The 19,419-nt window shown below is 43.1% G+C and overlaps 1 protein-coding gene across 13 annotated transcripts in view; it reads left to right on the top strand.

Moving 5' to 3' along the window:
• The window catches only part of ppfibp1b (PPFIA binding protein 1b), a 180,101-nt gene that overhangs the window by 5,572 nt on the left and 155,110 nt on the right, over window positions 1-19,419 (top strand). For 12 of the 13 annotated variants that reach the window (XM_038779999.1, XM_038779998.1, XM_038779994.1 and 9 more), the window contains exon 2: window positions 1,249-1,341. The exons of the other annotated variant lie outside the window; for it this stretch is intronic. In XM_038779999.1, the coding sequence (XP_038635927.1) occupies window positions 1,308-1,341 (34 nt within the window). In that variant the 5' untranslated portion in view covers window positions 1,249-1,307. The remainder of the gene's footprint in view (window positions 1-1,248; window positions 1,342-19,419) is intronic. 13 annotated transcript variants of the gene reach the window in all.

Here is a 19,419-nt window from a genome sequence, read left to right as displayed (position 1 = left end):
TTGTCATGTGTAGTGGTTAAAGTTTAAATACATCCTAACGATACTGTGCCAATAGAATTTCAGTAAGTTGGGAGTCAGCTAGGTTTCTGTGAAAAAGGTGCTTGAACCACAAGGCAGTTTTACAGTTTCTGAAAATAATCACAGCCATGATGAGTATTTTGGGACGATAAACCGAGAATTGAATGTAATTCCAGTACAGCTACACATAACCTTCAATCTGAAACGCATAAAGTGCTATTTTTGGCTCAGTACTGTTTCTCAAATCCATAACATTCAGTTTACAAATACAGTAACAGAAAATGCTTATGATTTAAAGAAATTGTATATTTTGGGGACTTAAAGATTTATTTAGAAGCAAGTTAGTCTCTGGAGAGGATGCTGTCTGCTCTGAACAATTTATAATCCAGCATGACGATAGTGGGTAAAGGAGGGAGAGGGAAACCTGAGATCCAATTTCCTTCAGCTGGCCCTAGGTGCTTCCTGGTAGTTGGCTGTATAGTTAGTAAGAGAATACTGGATATCTCCAATCATAGCAGCACAAGTTGAGTAAGATGGATGGAAAAGGCACAATAAATGGGACAGGTTCATTTTAGTGCAGTTACCAATATGAAAGTTGGTGTAAGCCCTTGCAGCTAAAATGGTAGCTATTAGTTTTCATGTAATATAGAATGATACTGGAACTGAGGTTATAACTATCTGCAAAGATTGAACAAACCAGAGCTCTTACTCTCCCAGAAAATCTGATAGAGACCTTTACATTATGAAATAGTTTAATAGCATAGTTCTAGAGAAGTTTCCATGAATGAGTGAGGCTGGAAACACTAGCATGGATCTTTTTGGGCCAGAAGGCCTATTTTTGCAAGATAAACTGTAATTTACCTTTAAATTAGTTTGAGCTCTTGCTCTGAGCACTTAAAAGACTGTTTCCCTTTATAAACATTGAAAACAATTCACATTTGAACTGCATAACATACATGCGCTCCTCTAGTATGCTAACTGCAACAATGATGGACTTCCACATCCTGCTCTTGTGATGCTGCACCACACGATAGAACTATTCCCTGATGCTTTTTGTTGATCATCCAAGAGACTGCAAAAGTATTTAATGTTCATATTGGAATGTTATGCATTTAATCTTCTGAAAATAGTAAATACCTTGAATAAAATTGGATCTATATATTACATCTATTACTTACAGATTCTGAAAATATTAATATTTGAATTTGACAGTGATATTCTTTATCTTAGTAAAGAACTACTCGACTAGTATTAACCAGCAGAGCTGCATTATGTGAAGATCACGTTGCATGTTGTCGGAAGCGAAAGAATTAACCTCATTAAGTGAGCATCTCAATGTAATAATATATTGATCAATGATTAAATGTGCCATTTTCTGAGCCAAAGTTTGACACCAAAGTTGCTTGTGTGATTTTAAAAAGCCTAGTTTTCTGCTATGAATACTGGAAAATTAAAGTCAGAATAGAAAATGCTGGAAATGTCTGGCTGTGTAAAGAGAAACAAAGTTGATGCTTCCAGTCAATGTCTTTTTGTCAGAACTCTTGTTTTTCCTCTGTCCAGAGATGCTACCATATATGCTGAGCACTTAACAGCATTTTTCTCTTTATTCCGGTTTTCTTTTGTATTGTTCTAGTGTCGTTCAGACATAAAGACATTCTGCCTATCTCAAATGAGTAATGTGGTATATGAATTTCCGTGCCAGTGTGATGCTAGGTATGTAGGCCGGGACAGCACGGTGGCCTAGTCGTTAACACAGCTGCCTCATGGTGCTGAGGTCCCAGGTTCGATCCCGGCTCTGGGTCACTGTCCATGTGGAGTTTGCACATTCTCCCCTGCACGTTCACGTGTCTGCGTAGGTTTCGCCCCCACAACCCAAAAATGTGCAGAGTAGGTGGATTGGCCACATTGAATTGCCCCTTAATTGGAAAAAATAATTGGGTAATCTAAATTTATTTAAAAAAAGGTAAGCTACTGTTCGCAATGAGCAAGATACAGGCCGTACCCACCAGCCTCGCGAGATAAACTGAAAATACACATTGGATATGATTCTCCAATTGGACAATATTTGATAAATAACCCTCAGTGCTTTGTTCCAAAAAAGTATAGGTTAGGTGGATTGGTCGTGATAAATTGCCCTTAGTGGCCAAAAAGGTTAGGTGGGTTAAGGAGATAGAGTGGAGGTGTGGGCTTAAGTGGGGTGCTCTTAAGGCGGCAGATGATGCAGTGGTTAGCACTAGGACTACGGCGCTGAGGACCTGGGTTTGAATCACGGCCCTGGGTCACTGTCGTGTGGAGTTTGCACATTCTCCCCGTGTCTGCGTGGGTTTCAAATCCACAACCCAAAGATGTCCAGGTTAGATGGATTGGCAATGCTAAATTGCCCCTTAATTGAAAAAGTAATAATTGGGCACTCTAAATTTAAAAAAAAAACATAGGATGCTCCTTCCAAGGGCATGTGCAGACTCGATGGGCCGAATGGCCTCCTGCACTAGATTCTGTGATTATCTAAGAAGTACGCTGACGACCAATGTAAGGTTCAGTCGGGCTTTGAGTGGTACATTTACATGTACTGGAAGCTGCATATATTAACACATAGGGCCCTGTTCTTTGCAGACAGAAAGAACATGTATACATATTGTGTCTGTTTCAGCTAAACAAAATAAGTGGCAGCCATTTTCTGACTCATTCTTTAGGACAATGCCTTGACCAATTGGGGCCAAACTACCTGGTTTAAATTTCAAATAGGGCTTTGCCCCTTATCCTGGTATTATCATAGAATTTACAGTGCAGAAGTGTATTCTTGAGAAGTGTCCCGATGAGTACCAAATGTAAAGCTTTGACATGTCTCATTCAGCAACACTCTTTCTGTTCTATTCAAACAACTATTTCTAAGAGTTTATTTATTGCTGGCTGCATGAAATTTGATCTTGATACTTCCAAATTGAGCTCTGAAAAGCTGAAGAAAAATCATCAGAATAAGAACATGTCATTAAGTAATGAATGTGAAAAGTAGCTTCCAATACTCTAGCCTCTACTCTGATATTCTTTAGTGCAAAGATCTGCCTGTTTTTCACTTAAATATATTGTTGTCTTCTGCTATGTCTGAAGAGCACTGTGCTGAAGATCTTGCCAAGTAGTGACAGCAGTGTTATGTCCCTCTAGATCAGTGTTTTTCAAACTTTCTTTTCCCGGGACCCACTTTTACCAATCAGCGGACCTTTGAGACCCATGCCAGCCGATGTTCACGAGACATGCTAGCTGACGTTAGCGACCCATGCCGGCCGATCTTCGCGACATACCATTATTGCTTACCTTTAATGTGGCAGGTGGGCCTACTTGGTCCTCACGCTATCTCTTGCTTCGTCATTCAATGTTACATTTCAGCTAAGAACTTCAGCTGTCGATTTAAGTTCTTGCTGCATGCTTTGAAAAAAAAATCAAGAGGTTTGTCCTTGTACGCGCCATGCTTAGTCTTCGAATGCCGTTGAAGTTTGAGGGTTTTAAACTTCATTTGTCAGTACTTGCTGCATGTAACACATGGGCTTTGCATCTTGATTTGCATTGGCACAATTAGCGCCACACCTCAAGAAATCATCTTTACACTGCTTTGTTCCCGATTTCAGTTTCTTCTGAATTTTTTGTTTACCAGAGGCCCTGGAGCTCTGGATTCGGCTCACACCAGCACTGCCTTGTCTACCGTAGACTCTCCTGAGAAGCAGATTTAGTTGTGAGATCCTGTTCTGTTTGTATCTCTGGCCCTCTCTACCTTATTACAAAATAGCCCATCATCAGTTGTTCACGCAGTCCTGTTGCTTGCTTCCTGACAGCTACAAAATGGAGTAATCTCATCTCTATGATTTTGCGCCCAAAGCATTGACGTGCTGGGTGCATGACTTTCTCTCTGCCGCTGCCTCTGGTGGAAAGACTCATTGTTCATATTTAAAGGTGTGCAGCACGGTGGCGCAGTGGGTTAGCCCTGCTGCCTCACGGCGCTGAGCTCCCAGGTTTGATTCCGGCTCTGGGTCACTGTCCATGTGGAGTTTGCACGTTCTCCCTGTGCTTGCATGGGTTTTGCCCCCACAACCCAAAGATGTGCAGTGTAGGTGGATTGGCCATTGCCCCTTAATTGGAAAAAATGAATTGGATACTGTAAATTTATATATATATTTTAAAAATAAATTTAGAGTACCCAATTATTTTTTCGAACTAAGGGGCAATTTAGAGTGGCCAATCTACCTATCCTGCACATCTTTGGGTTGTGGGGGTGAAACCCACGCAGACACGGGGAGAATGTGCAAATTCCACATGGACAGTGACCCACGGCCGGGATTCGAACCCGGGTCCTAAGCGCCGTAGGCAGCAATGTGTAAATTTATATTTAAAAACATTTAAAGGCCAGTCACAGGCAGTATATATTTTTTTTACTTTGAAACTTTATTTCTAATACCTAATTTTTCCAAATTTATGATTTTTTACTGCTAAAAATTAAATTAACTTCAGTTGAACATGTGCAGCCTTACATTTACACACACACTTTGTTTTAAATATGTTCCCATTTCTTTAGAAATTTAACCAATTATACACTCTTGTTTTTACTTTACACACTACGACTTTAGAGGAGATGAAGTTACTTGTCAAACACGCACAATGTCACACTATTTCTTACTGGTTCCACTGCATTGCACTATCCAAACATCCAAGTCACCTCCTGTTCCATTCTCACCAAAAGCTCTGACTTCCTGGTTTCCAGAGTATGTCGACACAAAGTGATGACTGTAGGTTTCTTCCAGTGTTCACAAATGTCAGCCCTATTGGCTGGCCTTGGTTAATCAGTATTCCAAGAAAACTGGCCTGGCTTTCTCTCACTGTTCCCACCCCAGTCACAGACCACTTCCCGGCCAGTACTTACCATCCTGGGAGTGAAAACGGACAGTATGCTCGCTGTTGAATAGATTGACCAAGTAGCCGCAGGCTGCATACTGCCGATCGGTGGCAGGGTATGTGCAGAACAGTCGGCAAAGGACGAGCACCAGAGTGGAGCTCCAAGCTGGGGCCGCCATTGTTAGCATTGCGTCCACCAGGACGCCCCCCAACCCATTCTCCCCCTCCCCCAACACTCTGCACGCAATGACCAGCACACTGCCTAGCCTTGCGCCGCCTGCCCGCTCAAACACCGCAACCAATTGGGGACTGCAGTTGGGAACTTCTTCCCACGACACCTAACCACCTGTGGGTCGGGACCTGAGTTTGAAAACCCCTGCTCTAGATGTTGTCATTACCGAGGATCCCTCTCTTTGGTAACTTGATGGTTACTCCTTGCCTCCAGTCATCCAAGGCCTCTTTCACAGTCCCGATGTTGTTGAAAGAGGTCCACGTCCTCTAGTTATGATGGTGTTCTTGCCATGCTTCTATAGCTCTACTAGTATCTTGCTGATTCCAGCGGCCTTTTATTCTTCAGGCTCTTGGTGGCTTTTTGATCTGGCAATTTCTCCCAGGTTGACATTTAGCTGATGAGGTGCTTTGCTGTCATCCAGCTTACGTGAAGTAGGAAATGAGCTGGTTGAGAAGCTCCCCAAAAGTGTTAAACCCACTTTGCCTCCTGCCCCTCATTCGTCAGTAACTTCCTGTCCTTGCCTTTGAGTGGTGCAGTGGTATTGCTTCTTGTACCTGTACTGTCTTGAAGTTGTTCTGACTTGTTGCTTGTGCCTTGCTACCGTTTAAATTCGGTGTTGCTATTAATATATGGCAATTTGTTTCCTTGTGTTGGGAAAATATTGCACCTATAAAAAAGTTTGCAATTATTTCCCACCTATCACAACCATAAAATGTCCCAAAGCTCTTTATAGCTCATGAAACATTTTTGAAATGTGGTCACTGTTGTAATGTGGGGACTTCATAGAATCATAGAATTTACAGTGCAGCCACTTTTGCACACTTAGTAGAATTGCCCCTGCTACTCTTCAAAATTGTGCCTATGATCTCTTGCACCCATCTGATAGTTACATTGTGATTTTTTTTTTGTAACGTAATAAAAATGTCCAGTACACAGTGTGGATAAATGACTGACAGCTCTGTCAGACTTTCCTTTGGCAGCCTTCTGTCCTGAGGTGATTGTTTGCTCTTTGGTGGCCAACTCTTAAACATTGCCAGATGTGGCTCAGGAGCTTCACTGTGCCAAAGTAGTCTCTGCTGCAGATGAAGATAGTGGGCTGGAGAGGTGGTCCTGCTAGAAACCCAAAGTCTTAAGTTTCCCAAGGCTTCAGTTGATTGCGGCATTTTGGATGGATGGCTGACTGAAATTGAGAGCTTGTCATGTAGAAATTTGTACTCATAATGGGGACAAAATTGTTCCTGGTGGTTACATGCAAAGTGTGTTTGAGATTTACCAAGCAAAAGCGAATGTGTAAGTAATGTTGTTATCCTGCTGTTTCTGGTTTGTTGTACCTTTGGTAATTAGTGGTTTTATTCGGGTCATTCATTGTCAGTAGCAAAGGTTGTTTTACGGATTCATCCTTTTTACTCAAAGCTCAGGAATGATGAGACAACCAGCATTTACACGTGTGATTTTAAATGTGTAGCAATGTGTTAATGCATCATTGTGCTAGGCTGTTACAAGATGTGCTTTATGAAGCCAAAAGTATAGAAGAAATATACTGACGTTAAACATTTCATGCAGATTTTATTTTTGAAAGTCAGTATTCTGATTTGCTTTAGCCCTTCTGTGATTCTCACAAGGGGACTTTCCCTCGTGAGTTATAAACAGATTTTTCTTTTGGAAACACTGAACTGTATTGTGTGGTCATGAAAAGCTGCATTTTTTCTGAATTAGTAGCCCACTCAAGGTCAAGCATTTGACATATCAATCCTACTTTCCCATTATAACACAATACTTTGTCCTGCAGCTTTTTAAGCTTCTGTTTTCAATTAGACCATGAACTGAAAAATTCATTCAATTAATATTACTGTTTTGTTGATCCTTCCCAACTTGGCATGTATCCTCTTTGTTGAGCCAATTTATGTATCTAAAAAACATTATTCTGAAAATGTCATTGCTGTGGTTGTGGTAGCCAAATATGCATGGTGTGGATGTCCTTTTTAAAAAGTACTGTATAATTTTTAAGGTACAAAAACATCACCAGCTTTGAAGAGTTTAGGCCTGAGTGGAAATGTATTGCAAGATGGGGTATAAGTGAATGAGGTGGCCAGAGTCTGTATTCTCCGGCTGCCAGGGTTTTCCAGAATGATGGCGGAGAAACTAAACTTTGATATTACCAGGTGAAAGAAAGTATCCTCTTTTCTATGCCATTCCCTCTTGGCATCTACCCAGCAGTGCTGTTACTATAATTATACAGTACAAATCTTTACACTTTTAATTTTGTGGAAGTCGGCTTGTTTTATATGTCTGCCTCATACCTATTGTATCTTGCTGTGTTAGATTGCTTCCTTACTGGGGAGTGCAATTTCAATGACATGCATCTGCTCTGACGTTTTAGGATGTCAAAGTTTGAAAATACTGTGTTTTTTTGTGCACTTCTAATTGAAGCCAACACAGCTGACATCTGTTTATGAGGATTTCAGGCTAAATTATAAGAGGGGGCTTTCTTTGCTGAAGTTATTTGTGGTAAAATTCAGTGTTTCACACTTGAGTCTTCAGTTTTCCAAACTGATTATTTTCATTTTGTGCAGTTGCCATTTCTCTGTTGTATCTTGTGTGCATTTGGTGAGTTGGAAACAGCTTGAGTTTTCTTTGCAATTAAAAACAGAATCATCTTTCTTCATGTCACAAGTAGGCTTACATTAACACTGCAATGAAGTTACTGTGAAAATGCAGTTCAGGCAACATCTGTAGCGAGAGAAACAGTTAAGATTTCAAGTCAGTAACTTTTCATCAGATTCAATTTCACCAGTTCTGAAAGGACATTCATCTCAAACATAAACTCTGTTTCTCTCTCCACAGATGATGCCAGACCTGCTGTGTTTCCAGCATGTTCTGTTTTTATTTCAGATCTCCAGTATTCTGCTGTTCAATCAGTTTTCTTTACATTTGGGTTGGGCACTGGAACGGGAAACATTTGCAATTTTTACAGTGCAGAAAGGGGCCCTTCGGCCCATTGAATCGGTACTGGCTCTCTGAAAGAGCATTCTCCATTGTCTCACTCTTCCTGTATTACCCCCATAACCTAGCACAATCTCTCTTTTCAGATAACAATCCAATTCCCTTTTGAATACCTCGGTCTAACCTGCCTCCATCACTCTCTCAGGAAGTTTGTTCTGAAGAATTTTCAACCAAAGGTTGTGTTAGAAATCCTATGATTCTCTTTTGAAGTATCAATTAAAGACCAATGTAAAAAGTTCAGGACAATTGTGAAAACTGCAGAGGAAATAGGAGCAGGTGTAGACTATCAGGCTCATTGAACCTGCTCCACCAGATCATGGCTGATTATCTCTTATGCCATTTTTCTCACTATTCCCATATGCCCTGATGTCATTAGTATCCAGAAATCTCTTTATTTCTATTTTGAATATGCTCATCAAGCTTCCGGAGTCCTCTGAGGTAGAGAATTCCAAAGATTCACCACCTTCTGAGTGAAGGAATTCCTCTTCATCTCAGTCTTAAATGGCCTGCAACTTATTCGGAAATTCTAGACTCCCCAGCCAGGGGAAACGTCCTATCCACATCTACCCTGTCCTGTCCTATAGTGTTTGAATGAGATTGCCTCGCGTTTAAAATCTACATGCCCAGTTTCCACAATCTCTCCTTGTAGGACAATCTGGTGAGCCTTTGTTACAGTCCCTGTATGACATTTCCTATAATCAACTTGTAACTTCATATGCCAAGTTTTGACGTAGGTGGTTGGTAAGTGTGACTTAGGGCAACTATCCTTTAGAAGGGAGTTGTAACTGTTTGAGTTTTGTGAGCATTATATTTTATTCACTTCCGTTATTTCGATTCTCTGCTGCTTCTCTTGATTTGGGTCAGTATGTCTGTTTTTAGCCGTGCCACCACACGGCTACCAATGACATTGTTGGGAACACTGTTTTAAAATAAGTTGGACTGAAATATATTAGAATATATAAATGGATCAGTGGTGTAAATGAATGAGTCTTGTCCTGAACTCAGTAATCGGAACCATACAGTATTGCCATCATCATTCATGTTTAAATAAAATCTACTTGGAAAAATGGCCCAAAAGGGTCACATTAGTGCTAGTAATCGGATCTTGGGACAATGGATACGAATCCCTCAAAGCACATCACTCCATTCAATTAAAGATTAGCATTCTTTTTACCTCCATACACAATTGCTACAATTTCAGATCTCACCCAATGTTCCACTTGTGTTTGCAACAAAATAGCAAGTTCATAAGTAGGTTGATTTCCCTATGAATTAAACTTCTGTTTGACTTAACTAAAGGATAAATGGTTATCACCTATATTGTGCAGGAGAACACCTCCATTGATAAGTCGAATAATTGCTTAGAAGCAGGAAGATGCAACAAAACTGATATAATTGGTTATGCCAGGGTCATTCGGCTCGAGACCTCATTACTGTGTTGGTCCAAACGTGGATAATGAAGTGACAGTGACTGCCCTTGATACATCTTGTCAAGTGTGGCACCCAGGACCCCTACTGAAATTGAAGTCAATGGGAATCTGAGGGGGTTAGAGAGACATAGCCTGCACAAATGAAAATGGTCAGTCATCCCGAACAGAGGATATTGCTGCAGTAGTTTCTCAGGGTAGTATCCTAGGCCAACCATCTTCAGTTGTTTTATCAATGACATTCCCTCCAGCATAAGGTTAGATGTGGGGAATGTTCGCTGATGGTTGCATTGTGTCTAGTACCATTCCTGATTCATACAGAATCAGTTGTGCCTGCATTCAGCGAGGCTTTGACAGTCATCCAGACTCGAAACATTAGCTCCCTTTTCTCTCCACAGATGCTGTAAGACCTGCTGAGATCGTCCAATATTTTCTATTTTTGTTTCAGACTCCAGCATCCGCAGTATTTTGCTTTTATATTAACAATCAAGCTTAGACTGGTAAATGGCAAGTGACATTCATGCTGCTCACGTGCCACACAGACCATCTCCAAGAGATGTTTCTATCTTTTCTGCCGCAGCTTTGAGATTCTTTTGTTTCCTGCCACTAATGTGAAGCTACCGTAGTTATCCAACAGTGCCCAGCACTAATCCATTTTCCATATGACGCCTCTGCTAACTCTTCAATAACTTAATATGTATGGGTGCAATCCATCTGGATCAGAGGTTTTAAGAGATCTCTAAGTTTGATTAGTTTACCAATATCTATTAATACTTCAGGGTGTGTATATTGTTAATGTTTGCAAAAAAGCTTCTGTGTCTTGGCTGATTTATCAATCCAAGAACATCAAAATTAATTATAACTGAAAAGCTTGGGGTCCGAGGCATGTTTTGGGTGTGAAAATTCAAATCTTCCAGTAATTGTATATTTTAAATATTAAATTGTGGATATAATATTTGTGGTGACTTGTTGAGCAGTGACCATGTTTAATGAGTAGTTATGTGGCCCTGGATGCTTTGAGATAGTGTTGAAACACTTGATACACAAACAATGATGCACTTGAAACATGCATCATGTAGTTTTAGTACTATAGATAATAATGTTACTTCAAGGCTTTTTTTTGTGATCAATCTTGACTGAAGACTGCTGAGTCACAACCGCACATTTAAGTTTTTGTATAGCCGGCAGCTGAGCAAAGATCACAAAGATGATTTATGTTTATAATAAATATAATAACGTGGAACAGTATTTGTAACTTGCCATTTGAATATCAGATTTGAATTTGATGGAGAGCTGTACTTGATCTGAAGGTTGCTGGTTATTTGCATGACTTACCTTTGTTTTTAGACATGATTAATGGAATTGTTGATTTTGTGAAGCTATTTGTGTTTAGTTCTGTCTCACTTGCCAAGACCTGCAAGATTGGAAGAACTTTCTAGGAGTCCTAGATGCTATAAAACAAATATATGGCAGTGGATTGTATTATGATTAGTATCTTCACTTTGTTACTCTTGAGAGTTTTGCTTCAATAGATAATTGTGTTTGCTGGTTGCTTAATACCTCCTTTGAACAAAAACAGTTGAAGGGTAGATGCAATGATGGAGCGAAGCAGAGTGGAATGCACAAGGATTTGGGTTTCTTGTCATGTGTACCAAGGTAAAGTGAAAAGTATTGTTCTGAGTACAGTCCAAACAAATCTTTTCATACATGAAAAAACATAGGACATACAATAGGCACACAATGTAAATATGTAGCCACAGACATCGGATGAAGCATATAGAGGGCATTACTACTCAGTAGAGAAGATGTGTGGAGAGATCAGTTTAGTCCATAAGAGGATCATTCAGGAGTCTGGTAACAGCAGGGACGAACCTGTTTTTGAATCTGTTAGTGAGAGTTTAGAATAGAACAGTACAGCACAGAACAGGCCCTTCGGCCCTCGATGTTGTGCCGAGCAATGATCATCCTACTTAAACCCACGTAACCCGTATACCCGTAACCCAACAATCCCCCCATTAACCTTACACTACGGGCAATTTAGCATGGCCAATCCACCTAACCTGCACATCTTTGGACTGTGGGAGGAAACCGGAGCACCCGGAGGAAACCCACGCACACACGGGGAGGACGTGCAGACTCCACACAGACAGTGACCCAGCCGGGAATCGAACCTGGGACCCTGGAGCTGTGAAGCATTGATGCTAACCACCATGCTACCGTGAGGCCCTCAGACTTTTGTATCTCCTGCCCAATGGAAGAGGGAATAACCTGGGGGGAAGGGTCTTTGATTATGCTGCCTCCTTTCCCAAGGCAGCGGAAGGTGTAGACAGTCAATGGATGGGGGGGGGGGGGGTTGGTTCGTGAGCTGGGCTGGGTTCATGATTCTCTGATTTCGTACGATCTTGGACCGAGCAGTTGCCATACCAGGCTGTGATGCAGCCAGATAAGATGCTTTCTTTGGCATATCTGTAAAAATTGGTAAGAGTCGATGTGGACCTGCCAAATTTCCTTAGTTTCTTGTCTATAAATTTAGAGTACCCAATTATTTTTCTTTCCAATTAAGGGGCAATTTAGCATGCCCAATCTACCTAACCTGCACATCTTTTGATTGTGGGGGTGAAACCCACGCAGGCGAGGGGAGAATGTGCAAAACTCCACACTGATAGTGGCCCAGGGCCGGGATTCGAACCAGGGTCCTCAGCGCCGCAGTCCCAGTGCTATCCACTGCACCACATGCAGCCCTACATTTACTTAGTTACTTGAGGAAATATAGGCACTGTTGTGCTTTCTTGGTTGTAGTGTTGATGTGGGAGCACCAGGACAGTTGGTGATGTACACACCTAGGAATTTGAAGCTATCAACCATCTCCACCTCGGCACCATTGATGCAGACAGGAGTTCATATGATACTTCGCTTCCTGAAGTCAATGACCAGCTCCTTAGTTTTGTTGACGGTGAGGGAGAGATTACTGTCGTTACACCATGCCACTAGGTTCTCTATCTCCCTCCTTTAACTCATCGTTGTTTGAGATTTGACCCACTACGGTCATGTCATCAGCAAACTTGTCGATGGAGTTGGAGCCAAATTTTGCCACACAGTTGTGTGTGTGTATAGGGAGTTTAGTAGGGGGCTAAATAGGTAACCTTGCGGGGCCCTGGTATTGAGGACTATCGTGGAGGAGGTGTTTATTCCTACTGATTGTGGTCTATGGGTCAGGAAGTCGTGGATCCAGTTACAGAAGAAGGAGCCAACTCCATGGTTTTGGAGTTTTGATATGAGCTTGGCTGTGATTATGGTGTTGAACATAGAGCTGTAGTCAATGATTAGGAGTCTGACGTAGGAGTGCTTGTCACGATGCACCAGGGGTAAGTGTCGCTGGACAGCGTCTGCTGCGGACCATTCGTGGCGGTAATGTGAACTGCAGTGGACCAAGACATTCTGGGAGTATGGAGTTGATGTGTCTCATGACCACCTTCTCTAAGCACTTTATAACGATAGATGTCAAGGCCACTAGACAGTAGTCGTTGAGGCAGGTTGCTTGGTTCTTCTTTGGAGTTGCTATGATGGTGGTCTTCTCGAAGCAGGTGGGAACCTCTGAAAGAGAGTCAGATAACTGGCTTATGAGCTGTGACAAGAACCGGAATAGACCATTTAACCCCTCAAGCCTATTCTGCATTCAATATAATCATGGTTGATCTGTGATATCTTTAACAAAAATCTATCAATCTCAGATTTAAAATTAACGATTGGCCTTGCAAATACTGCTGTCTGGGGAAAATAATACCAATCTTTTGCTGTCAGCTGTGTGTAGAAGTGTTATACAGCTTCACTTCTGAGCGAACTGGCTTTAATATTTGGACTATGAGCAAGCAATCTTGGACTGGGAACAATCCATAGAAACAGAGTCCATCAATTCACCACATACCGTGAAAGCTTTGATTAAATCACCCCATAACTGTATAAATTCCAGGGGAACGCAACCCTCTTGTGTAATCTCCTTGTAATTTAACTCTTGGTGTCTAATTGCTCTTGTAAATCTATACTGCAGTCCCTCCAGGTCAGTATATCCTTTCTGAGGTGTGGTGCCCAAATTTGAACACTTTGTCCCGGGGCTTTGTTTAGCTGCAGCGTATTCTCTATCCCCTTGTACACCAGTCCTTTATATTTAAAGGCTTTTTTGATTACATTCTGTACCTGTCCATGACATTTTAATGATCCGTGTATCTGGAACTTCACTGTTTCTAGTGTTTGGTCATTCCGAAAAACCCTAATTTTTCCCATAGTGAAAGACCTTAATTTTACCTACACTGAAACTAATTTGCCATAGTTTTTCCCAATCATGTAATATTAATACTACTAAATAGCTCTTTGTAATTTTATGCTTCTATCTGCAATGGTTGCAATGCTATCCAGCTTTTACATCAGAACATTGAGCTGTGGTTTTGTCTTGTCATCTCAATTGTTAATAAATACAATGAATAGTTGAAGCCCAGGCGCAGATTCTTGTGCCATAGCTAGTCACATTTTGACACTTGGAGCACCTGGTCACTATCTTTCCTGTCACTCAACCAGTTTCCTAACCAGGTCAATAATTTGTCTTTAATTCGATGAGCTTCAACATTGACTGATCATTTTCTTATGAGGAACTTTATCGAATGCCTTCTGGAATTCCATCCAAGAAACATTCAGAAGCAAGTCTGTCAGCTTTTCCAGCAGAATCTAGCACTAATCCATGCTCACAACCTCTTTTCAGCTGAGGCCGGTTCCGGCACATACTCAGAATTGAACGGCATGGTAGCACAGTGGTTAACACTGTTGCTTCACAGCACCAGGGTCCCAGGCTTGATTCCCGCTTGGGTCACTGTGCGGAGTCTGCATGCTATCTTTGCGTGGGTTTCCTCCCACAAGTCCCGAAAGAAGTGCTTGTTGGGTGAATTGGACATTCTGAATTCTCCCTCAGTGTACCCGAACATGCACCGTAGTGTGGTGACGAGGGGATTTTCACAGTAACTTCATTGCAGTATTAATGTAAGCCAACTTGACAATAATAAATATTATTGTCATTAACAAAAGGCCTGATGCATGTGCAGAGATGAGAAATGAGTCTGGGGCTAGAAATCCAGGACTATGCCTGCAATGTGGGACAAAAGCCTGGATGATCCTGGAAAATCCAGGGTATTTGGTCATTTTGGCGGAGCGAGAAAAAAGTTAACATTTCAGGTCAAAGCTATGTGATGGGTTTAAAAATGTGAGGAAGAGTGGCGGGAAAGAACAGAAGGGAAAACCTGAGACAGGATAGTCGAAGACAGCAGAGGTTAAATGACGTGATGAGATAATTCAAGACCAAAGAATGATAATGCGACAAGTGAAGGAACAAATGTTTGGACGCAATGGTAGCACAGTCGTTAACACTATTGCTTCACAGCGGCAGGGTCCCAGCTCCCTGCGTCTGCACAAGGGTTTCATAGAATCATAGAATTTACAGTGCAGAAGGAGGCCATTCGACCCATAAGCTCTGCACCGACCCTTGGAAAGTGCACCCTACCCAAGCCCACACCTCCACCCTATACATGTAACCCAGCAACCCCACCCAACCTTTTTGGACACTAAGGGCAATTTAGTATTCTCCCCATAAGGTATCTGACCATCTCAACCATCCCAGCCCCTTCTCAATAATAAAGGAGAAAATTGGGTAACGCCAAGCCCCCCCCCCCCCCCCCACACTGTCTGTCTCTTTGAAGATGCACCCTGCAAATTCTTGGTGACTTACCCGCCCAAATAAAAGAACTCGCCATCTTGTTGACCCTAGCAAAGTACGATTTAGCAAGGAAAACAGCGAGGCATTGGAACAGAAATAAGAACCTTGGTAGAATATTCATTTTAATCGGCTGGACACTACCCGACAACTGCTCCACCGCTGCATGTCAAACCCCAACCTACTCACCAGACTTGTATAGTTTAATTTATGAAACCTCGGCCAATCATAGGCCACTCGGAAACCCAGACTACCTCTGGCAAAGTGTAAAGACAATATCCCCAGATTGGCTCCCCTCCCTGGGGGAGTTACCCAGAAAATATTCACTCTTCTCCAGGTTTAATTTGCAGATCAAAAAAGCCAAAGTCCCTCAGTGGCTTCATGATCTCATCCATAGAGGAGATTAGGTCTATAACATAGCAGATCAGGTCATCAGCATATAACGGCACCCAATGCGCCCTTCCCCTGGCTTAGCCCTCTCTATCCCTCCGAAGACCTGAGTGCTATAGCTAATGGTTCTATCGCCAGTGCGAACAGGAGCGGTGGCAATGGGCACCCCTGTCTTGCACCCTTACTCGGAGGAAAATACCCCAAGCTCAGTGCATTAGTGCATGCGCTAACCATGTAGGTCTTATACAATAGCCACACCCATGAGACAAACAAATCCAAATCACCCCAGCACCTCAGCGGCATTCCCACTCCACCCTATCGAATGTTTTTTCCTCATCCATAGATATAATTACCTCTGACAAAGGGGAGAGAACATTCAGAACCCTCTCTATATTAGCCGACGGTTGGCTTCTTGTGTGCACCATGGAGTAAGTGGTCACACACAAGGTAGCTCCTGCCCAAGGTTACAGAAAAGAGCTCTTTTTTTAAGCAATACGGGGTGGAATTTTCATGAAAAGGCGTAGGTGAATGTTGAGGAGAACTTTCCCCCAGCAATGGTATGTTTCTTGGTTCCCAGACCAGCAGAAACAGTGAAAGATTTGGCTGAAGCTGCAGCAGAGACAAAAGCCTCTTTCAGCATGCAGGCGGGGGGGAAGGGCGAGCTTAAAGGCCTAAAGCTGACTTGAGGGCCTTTATGAAAGCTGAATTCTAGCAGCAGAGTGAACGACTGAAAAGATCTCACCAAGGCCATTGAAGAAATGGTGACGGCTGACTTCCGGTGACGGCGGGCGGGAGGCAGCCGCGTGTTGGAGGGTTCCCGTTCGGGAACGGCATTGTTGGGGATTGACGCCCGGTTCTAGGGGCAGTGAAGGCCAGGAGAAAGTATAGGGAAGGGATATGTCGAGGTCCAGTAAGAAAACGGCTGTGAAAACAGCTGAAAGTTCGTCGGGGAGTAGAAAGGTCACCACGGGGTCACCAAGGAAAATGGAGGCTGGAGCATTAGGGGAGGCAGCATTGCTTACGGCTGAAGAAATAACTAAGGTAATGGCTGCGGAATTCGAAAGGCAGTTTACAAAATACATGGAGACAATGAGGGAGGTTTTGAGTGTGCTGGTGGAGGAGGCGATTTCCCCGGTGGCGAGTGCAGTGGCGGAGGTGCGGGAGCAAGGGGAGGTGCTGAAGACGTGGAGGAGACATTATTGCAGCATAGTGATCAACTTGTGTCGATGGGGAAGGAGATGTGGAAGGTTATGGAGGTGAACAAGGATCTGAAAGGAAAATTGGAAGACCTGGAAAACAGGTCGAGGCGACACAATTTGAGGATTGTGGGGCTGCCGAAGAAGTTGAAGGGCCGAGACCGACTGAGTATCGGGCTCATCGGTCGTGGAGGCCTGTACCAAAGGCGGGTGAGCCATCAAGGGTAGTGACTCAGTGCTTCCGTAGGTACAGTGTGAAGGAGAAGGTCCTGTGCTGGGCCAAGCAGAAGCAGGTGGTGCAGTGGGCTGGAGCCCACTGGATATACGTGTATACCAGGACTTTACGGTGGAGCTGGCGAGGAGGTGGGCTGCTTTCAACCGGGTGAAGAGGGCACTGTATTAGCAAGGTGCAGTGCAGCATTGTATATCCTGCGAAGCTGAAGGTGACTTACAAGCTCAAGGACTTTTATTTTGGAACGGCGGAGGCAGCGGAGGAGTTTGCGAAGGCAGAAGGACTGTGGCAGAACTGAGAAATTGAGAAATGGCCATGTGCTGATGTAACCTCGTAACTGTATTTTCTTTTTTTTGTTTGTTTGTTTCACTGCGTGCGGGTGTATGGGCTAAAGGAGCCGGTGTTGTATATATTTGGACAAGGGAAGTGATGGGACTTTCACGCGAAGTGAGGGCTCTTTGCGGTGTAGGTGGATATGCGGGGTTTGTGTGCTAAAAGGGGATTTTTGTGCTTTCCTAGGGCCGGGCAAGGGGGAAAGGGACCCGGGCGGGTGCCTCCACGCTGGCCGGTCTAAGCTGGCCAGTGAACATGAGTGAGGTGGGGGGAGGGACTGCGGCCATCAGAGTCTGGCAGAACAGGGTCCGAGTGGTCTAGCCGGGGTGGAAAGTTGGTGGGGAAGGAACCGAGGTTGGGGGAAGGGGTTTTACAAGAGGTAGTGGACGGGAGGAGTTGGGAAGGAGTGGGGGGGGGGCTTACAATTCTTGGGTATCATGTACGGCACTCTTTCAGAGGTTGGACGGCGTTGAGTGTGTGTGTGTGTGTGTGTGTGTGTGTGTGTGTGGGGGAGTGGACTCGATGGTGACCATTGGCGGTCCCGGACTCCTTTTTTCTTCTTCTCCTTTGCTTTTTGTTTCCACCGTGGGAGGGTTTGTTTTATTGGATGCATATATTGACAGGTGGGCCATTGTTTGGGGTGGTGGGAGGATGGGATCGTTGTTATTGTTAAGGAGATTGATTTTGTATTTGTTACTGTTTACTGTTTGTAGGTGGGGTGTAAATTTTGGAGGAAAATATGAAAATGGAGAATAAAAACATTTATTTTTAAAAAATTAGCCGACGGTTGCCGCCCCTTCACAAAGCCTGCCTGCTCTTCTGCAATTACACCTGCGACACATGACTCCAGGCACAGTGCCAGCACCTTAGCCAATAACTTGGCATCCACATTCAGCAACGAGATGGGCCAATTTGAACCACATCTTGATGTCCTTATCTTTTTTCAAAATGAGGGAGATGGTGGCTGTGGTGATTGCATATCAGTGTAGATGCAATACAACTGAGCAAGCACTAGAGGGAGCACGGGAGAGCTATAAATACAGAGGGACAGGAAGTGAGGGCACACTTCACAGAAGGGAGAACTGGGAGCAAGACGCACAGGCAGGCAACATTGAGGTAGCTATAAGTTGAGCACTGAAGACAGAATGAACTCACAATAAAGCATCTGCTCCACCTTTGAGACTACGAGCTTTATTAAGACACAAGAAACAACACATGGTACCAAGGAGTGGCTTCAGATGCTTACTACAAGACAACTCAGCTGCAGACACAGAAAGACCAAAATGGCAAGAAGAACTCCTACCGGGCATTCGACTCTGGAAGACCTCGCTTATTCGATGATGTGGGCTGGAACCCCACCTCAGCTGGACTTAACCGGTAATGTAAGTAATGTCTGGAAAAGATTTAAACAAGTCTTCGATATATATATATTGTAGCTAATGATTTAGCAGCAGCCTCAGACGAAATGAAAATAGCACTGCTCATCGCAGGACACGAAGCTCGAACAGTATATAATGGCTTTAAATACGCGAAAGCTGAAGACAGCAACAACTTATAAATAATACTAAAAAGATTTGAAGAGTACTGTATGGAATTTGAACAGCATTGTGTGCTCAGAGGCCAAGCTGCACAGGGACTGAGTGATGCAAAACTCAAACAATCACTATCAGAACAGAAAGGGTTCAGTCTAGAAATCGCGAGTGAAAAGTACAGATCAAAAAGAAACAGTAACTTGAACTTCTCACAAAGACAAAACGCTGAAATCCAGTTGAGATCAAAAGGAAGAAGTAACTTAAACATTTCAGAAAGAAAAAACGCTGAAATCCGCTGTAAAATGGCGTCAGAGCACATTTTACAGTTTCGGGGCAACAACGGACGAAAATCTACGTCTGCGCATGCGCAGGAAACAGATGCCGCGCATGCGCAGTTATAATCACCCGTTTTGCGTCGCA

This window comes from Scyliorhinus canicula, chromosome 20 (genome assembly GCF_902713615.1).
Source record: "Scyliorhinus canicula chromosome 20, sScyCan1.1, whole genome shotgun sequence".
NCBI classification, from domain to species: Eukaryota; Metazoa; Chordata; class Chondrichthyes; order Carcharhiniformes; family Scyliorhinidae; genus Scyliorhinus; species Scyliorhinus canicula.
This window is presented reverse-complemented; position numbering and strand designations above follow the sequence as displayed.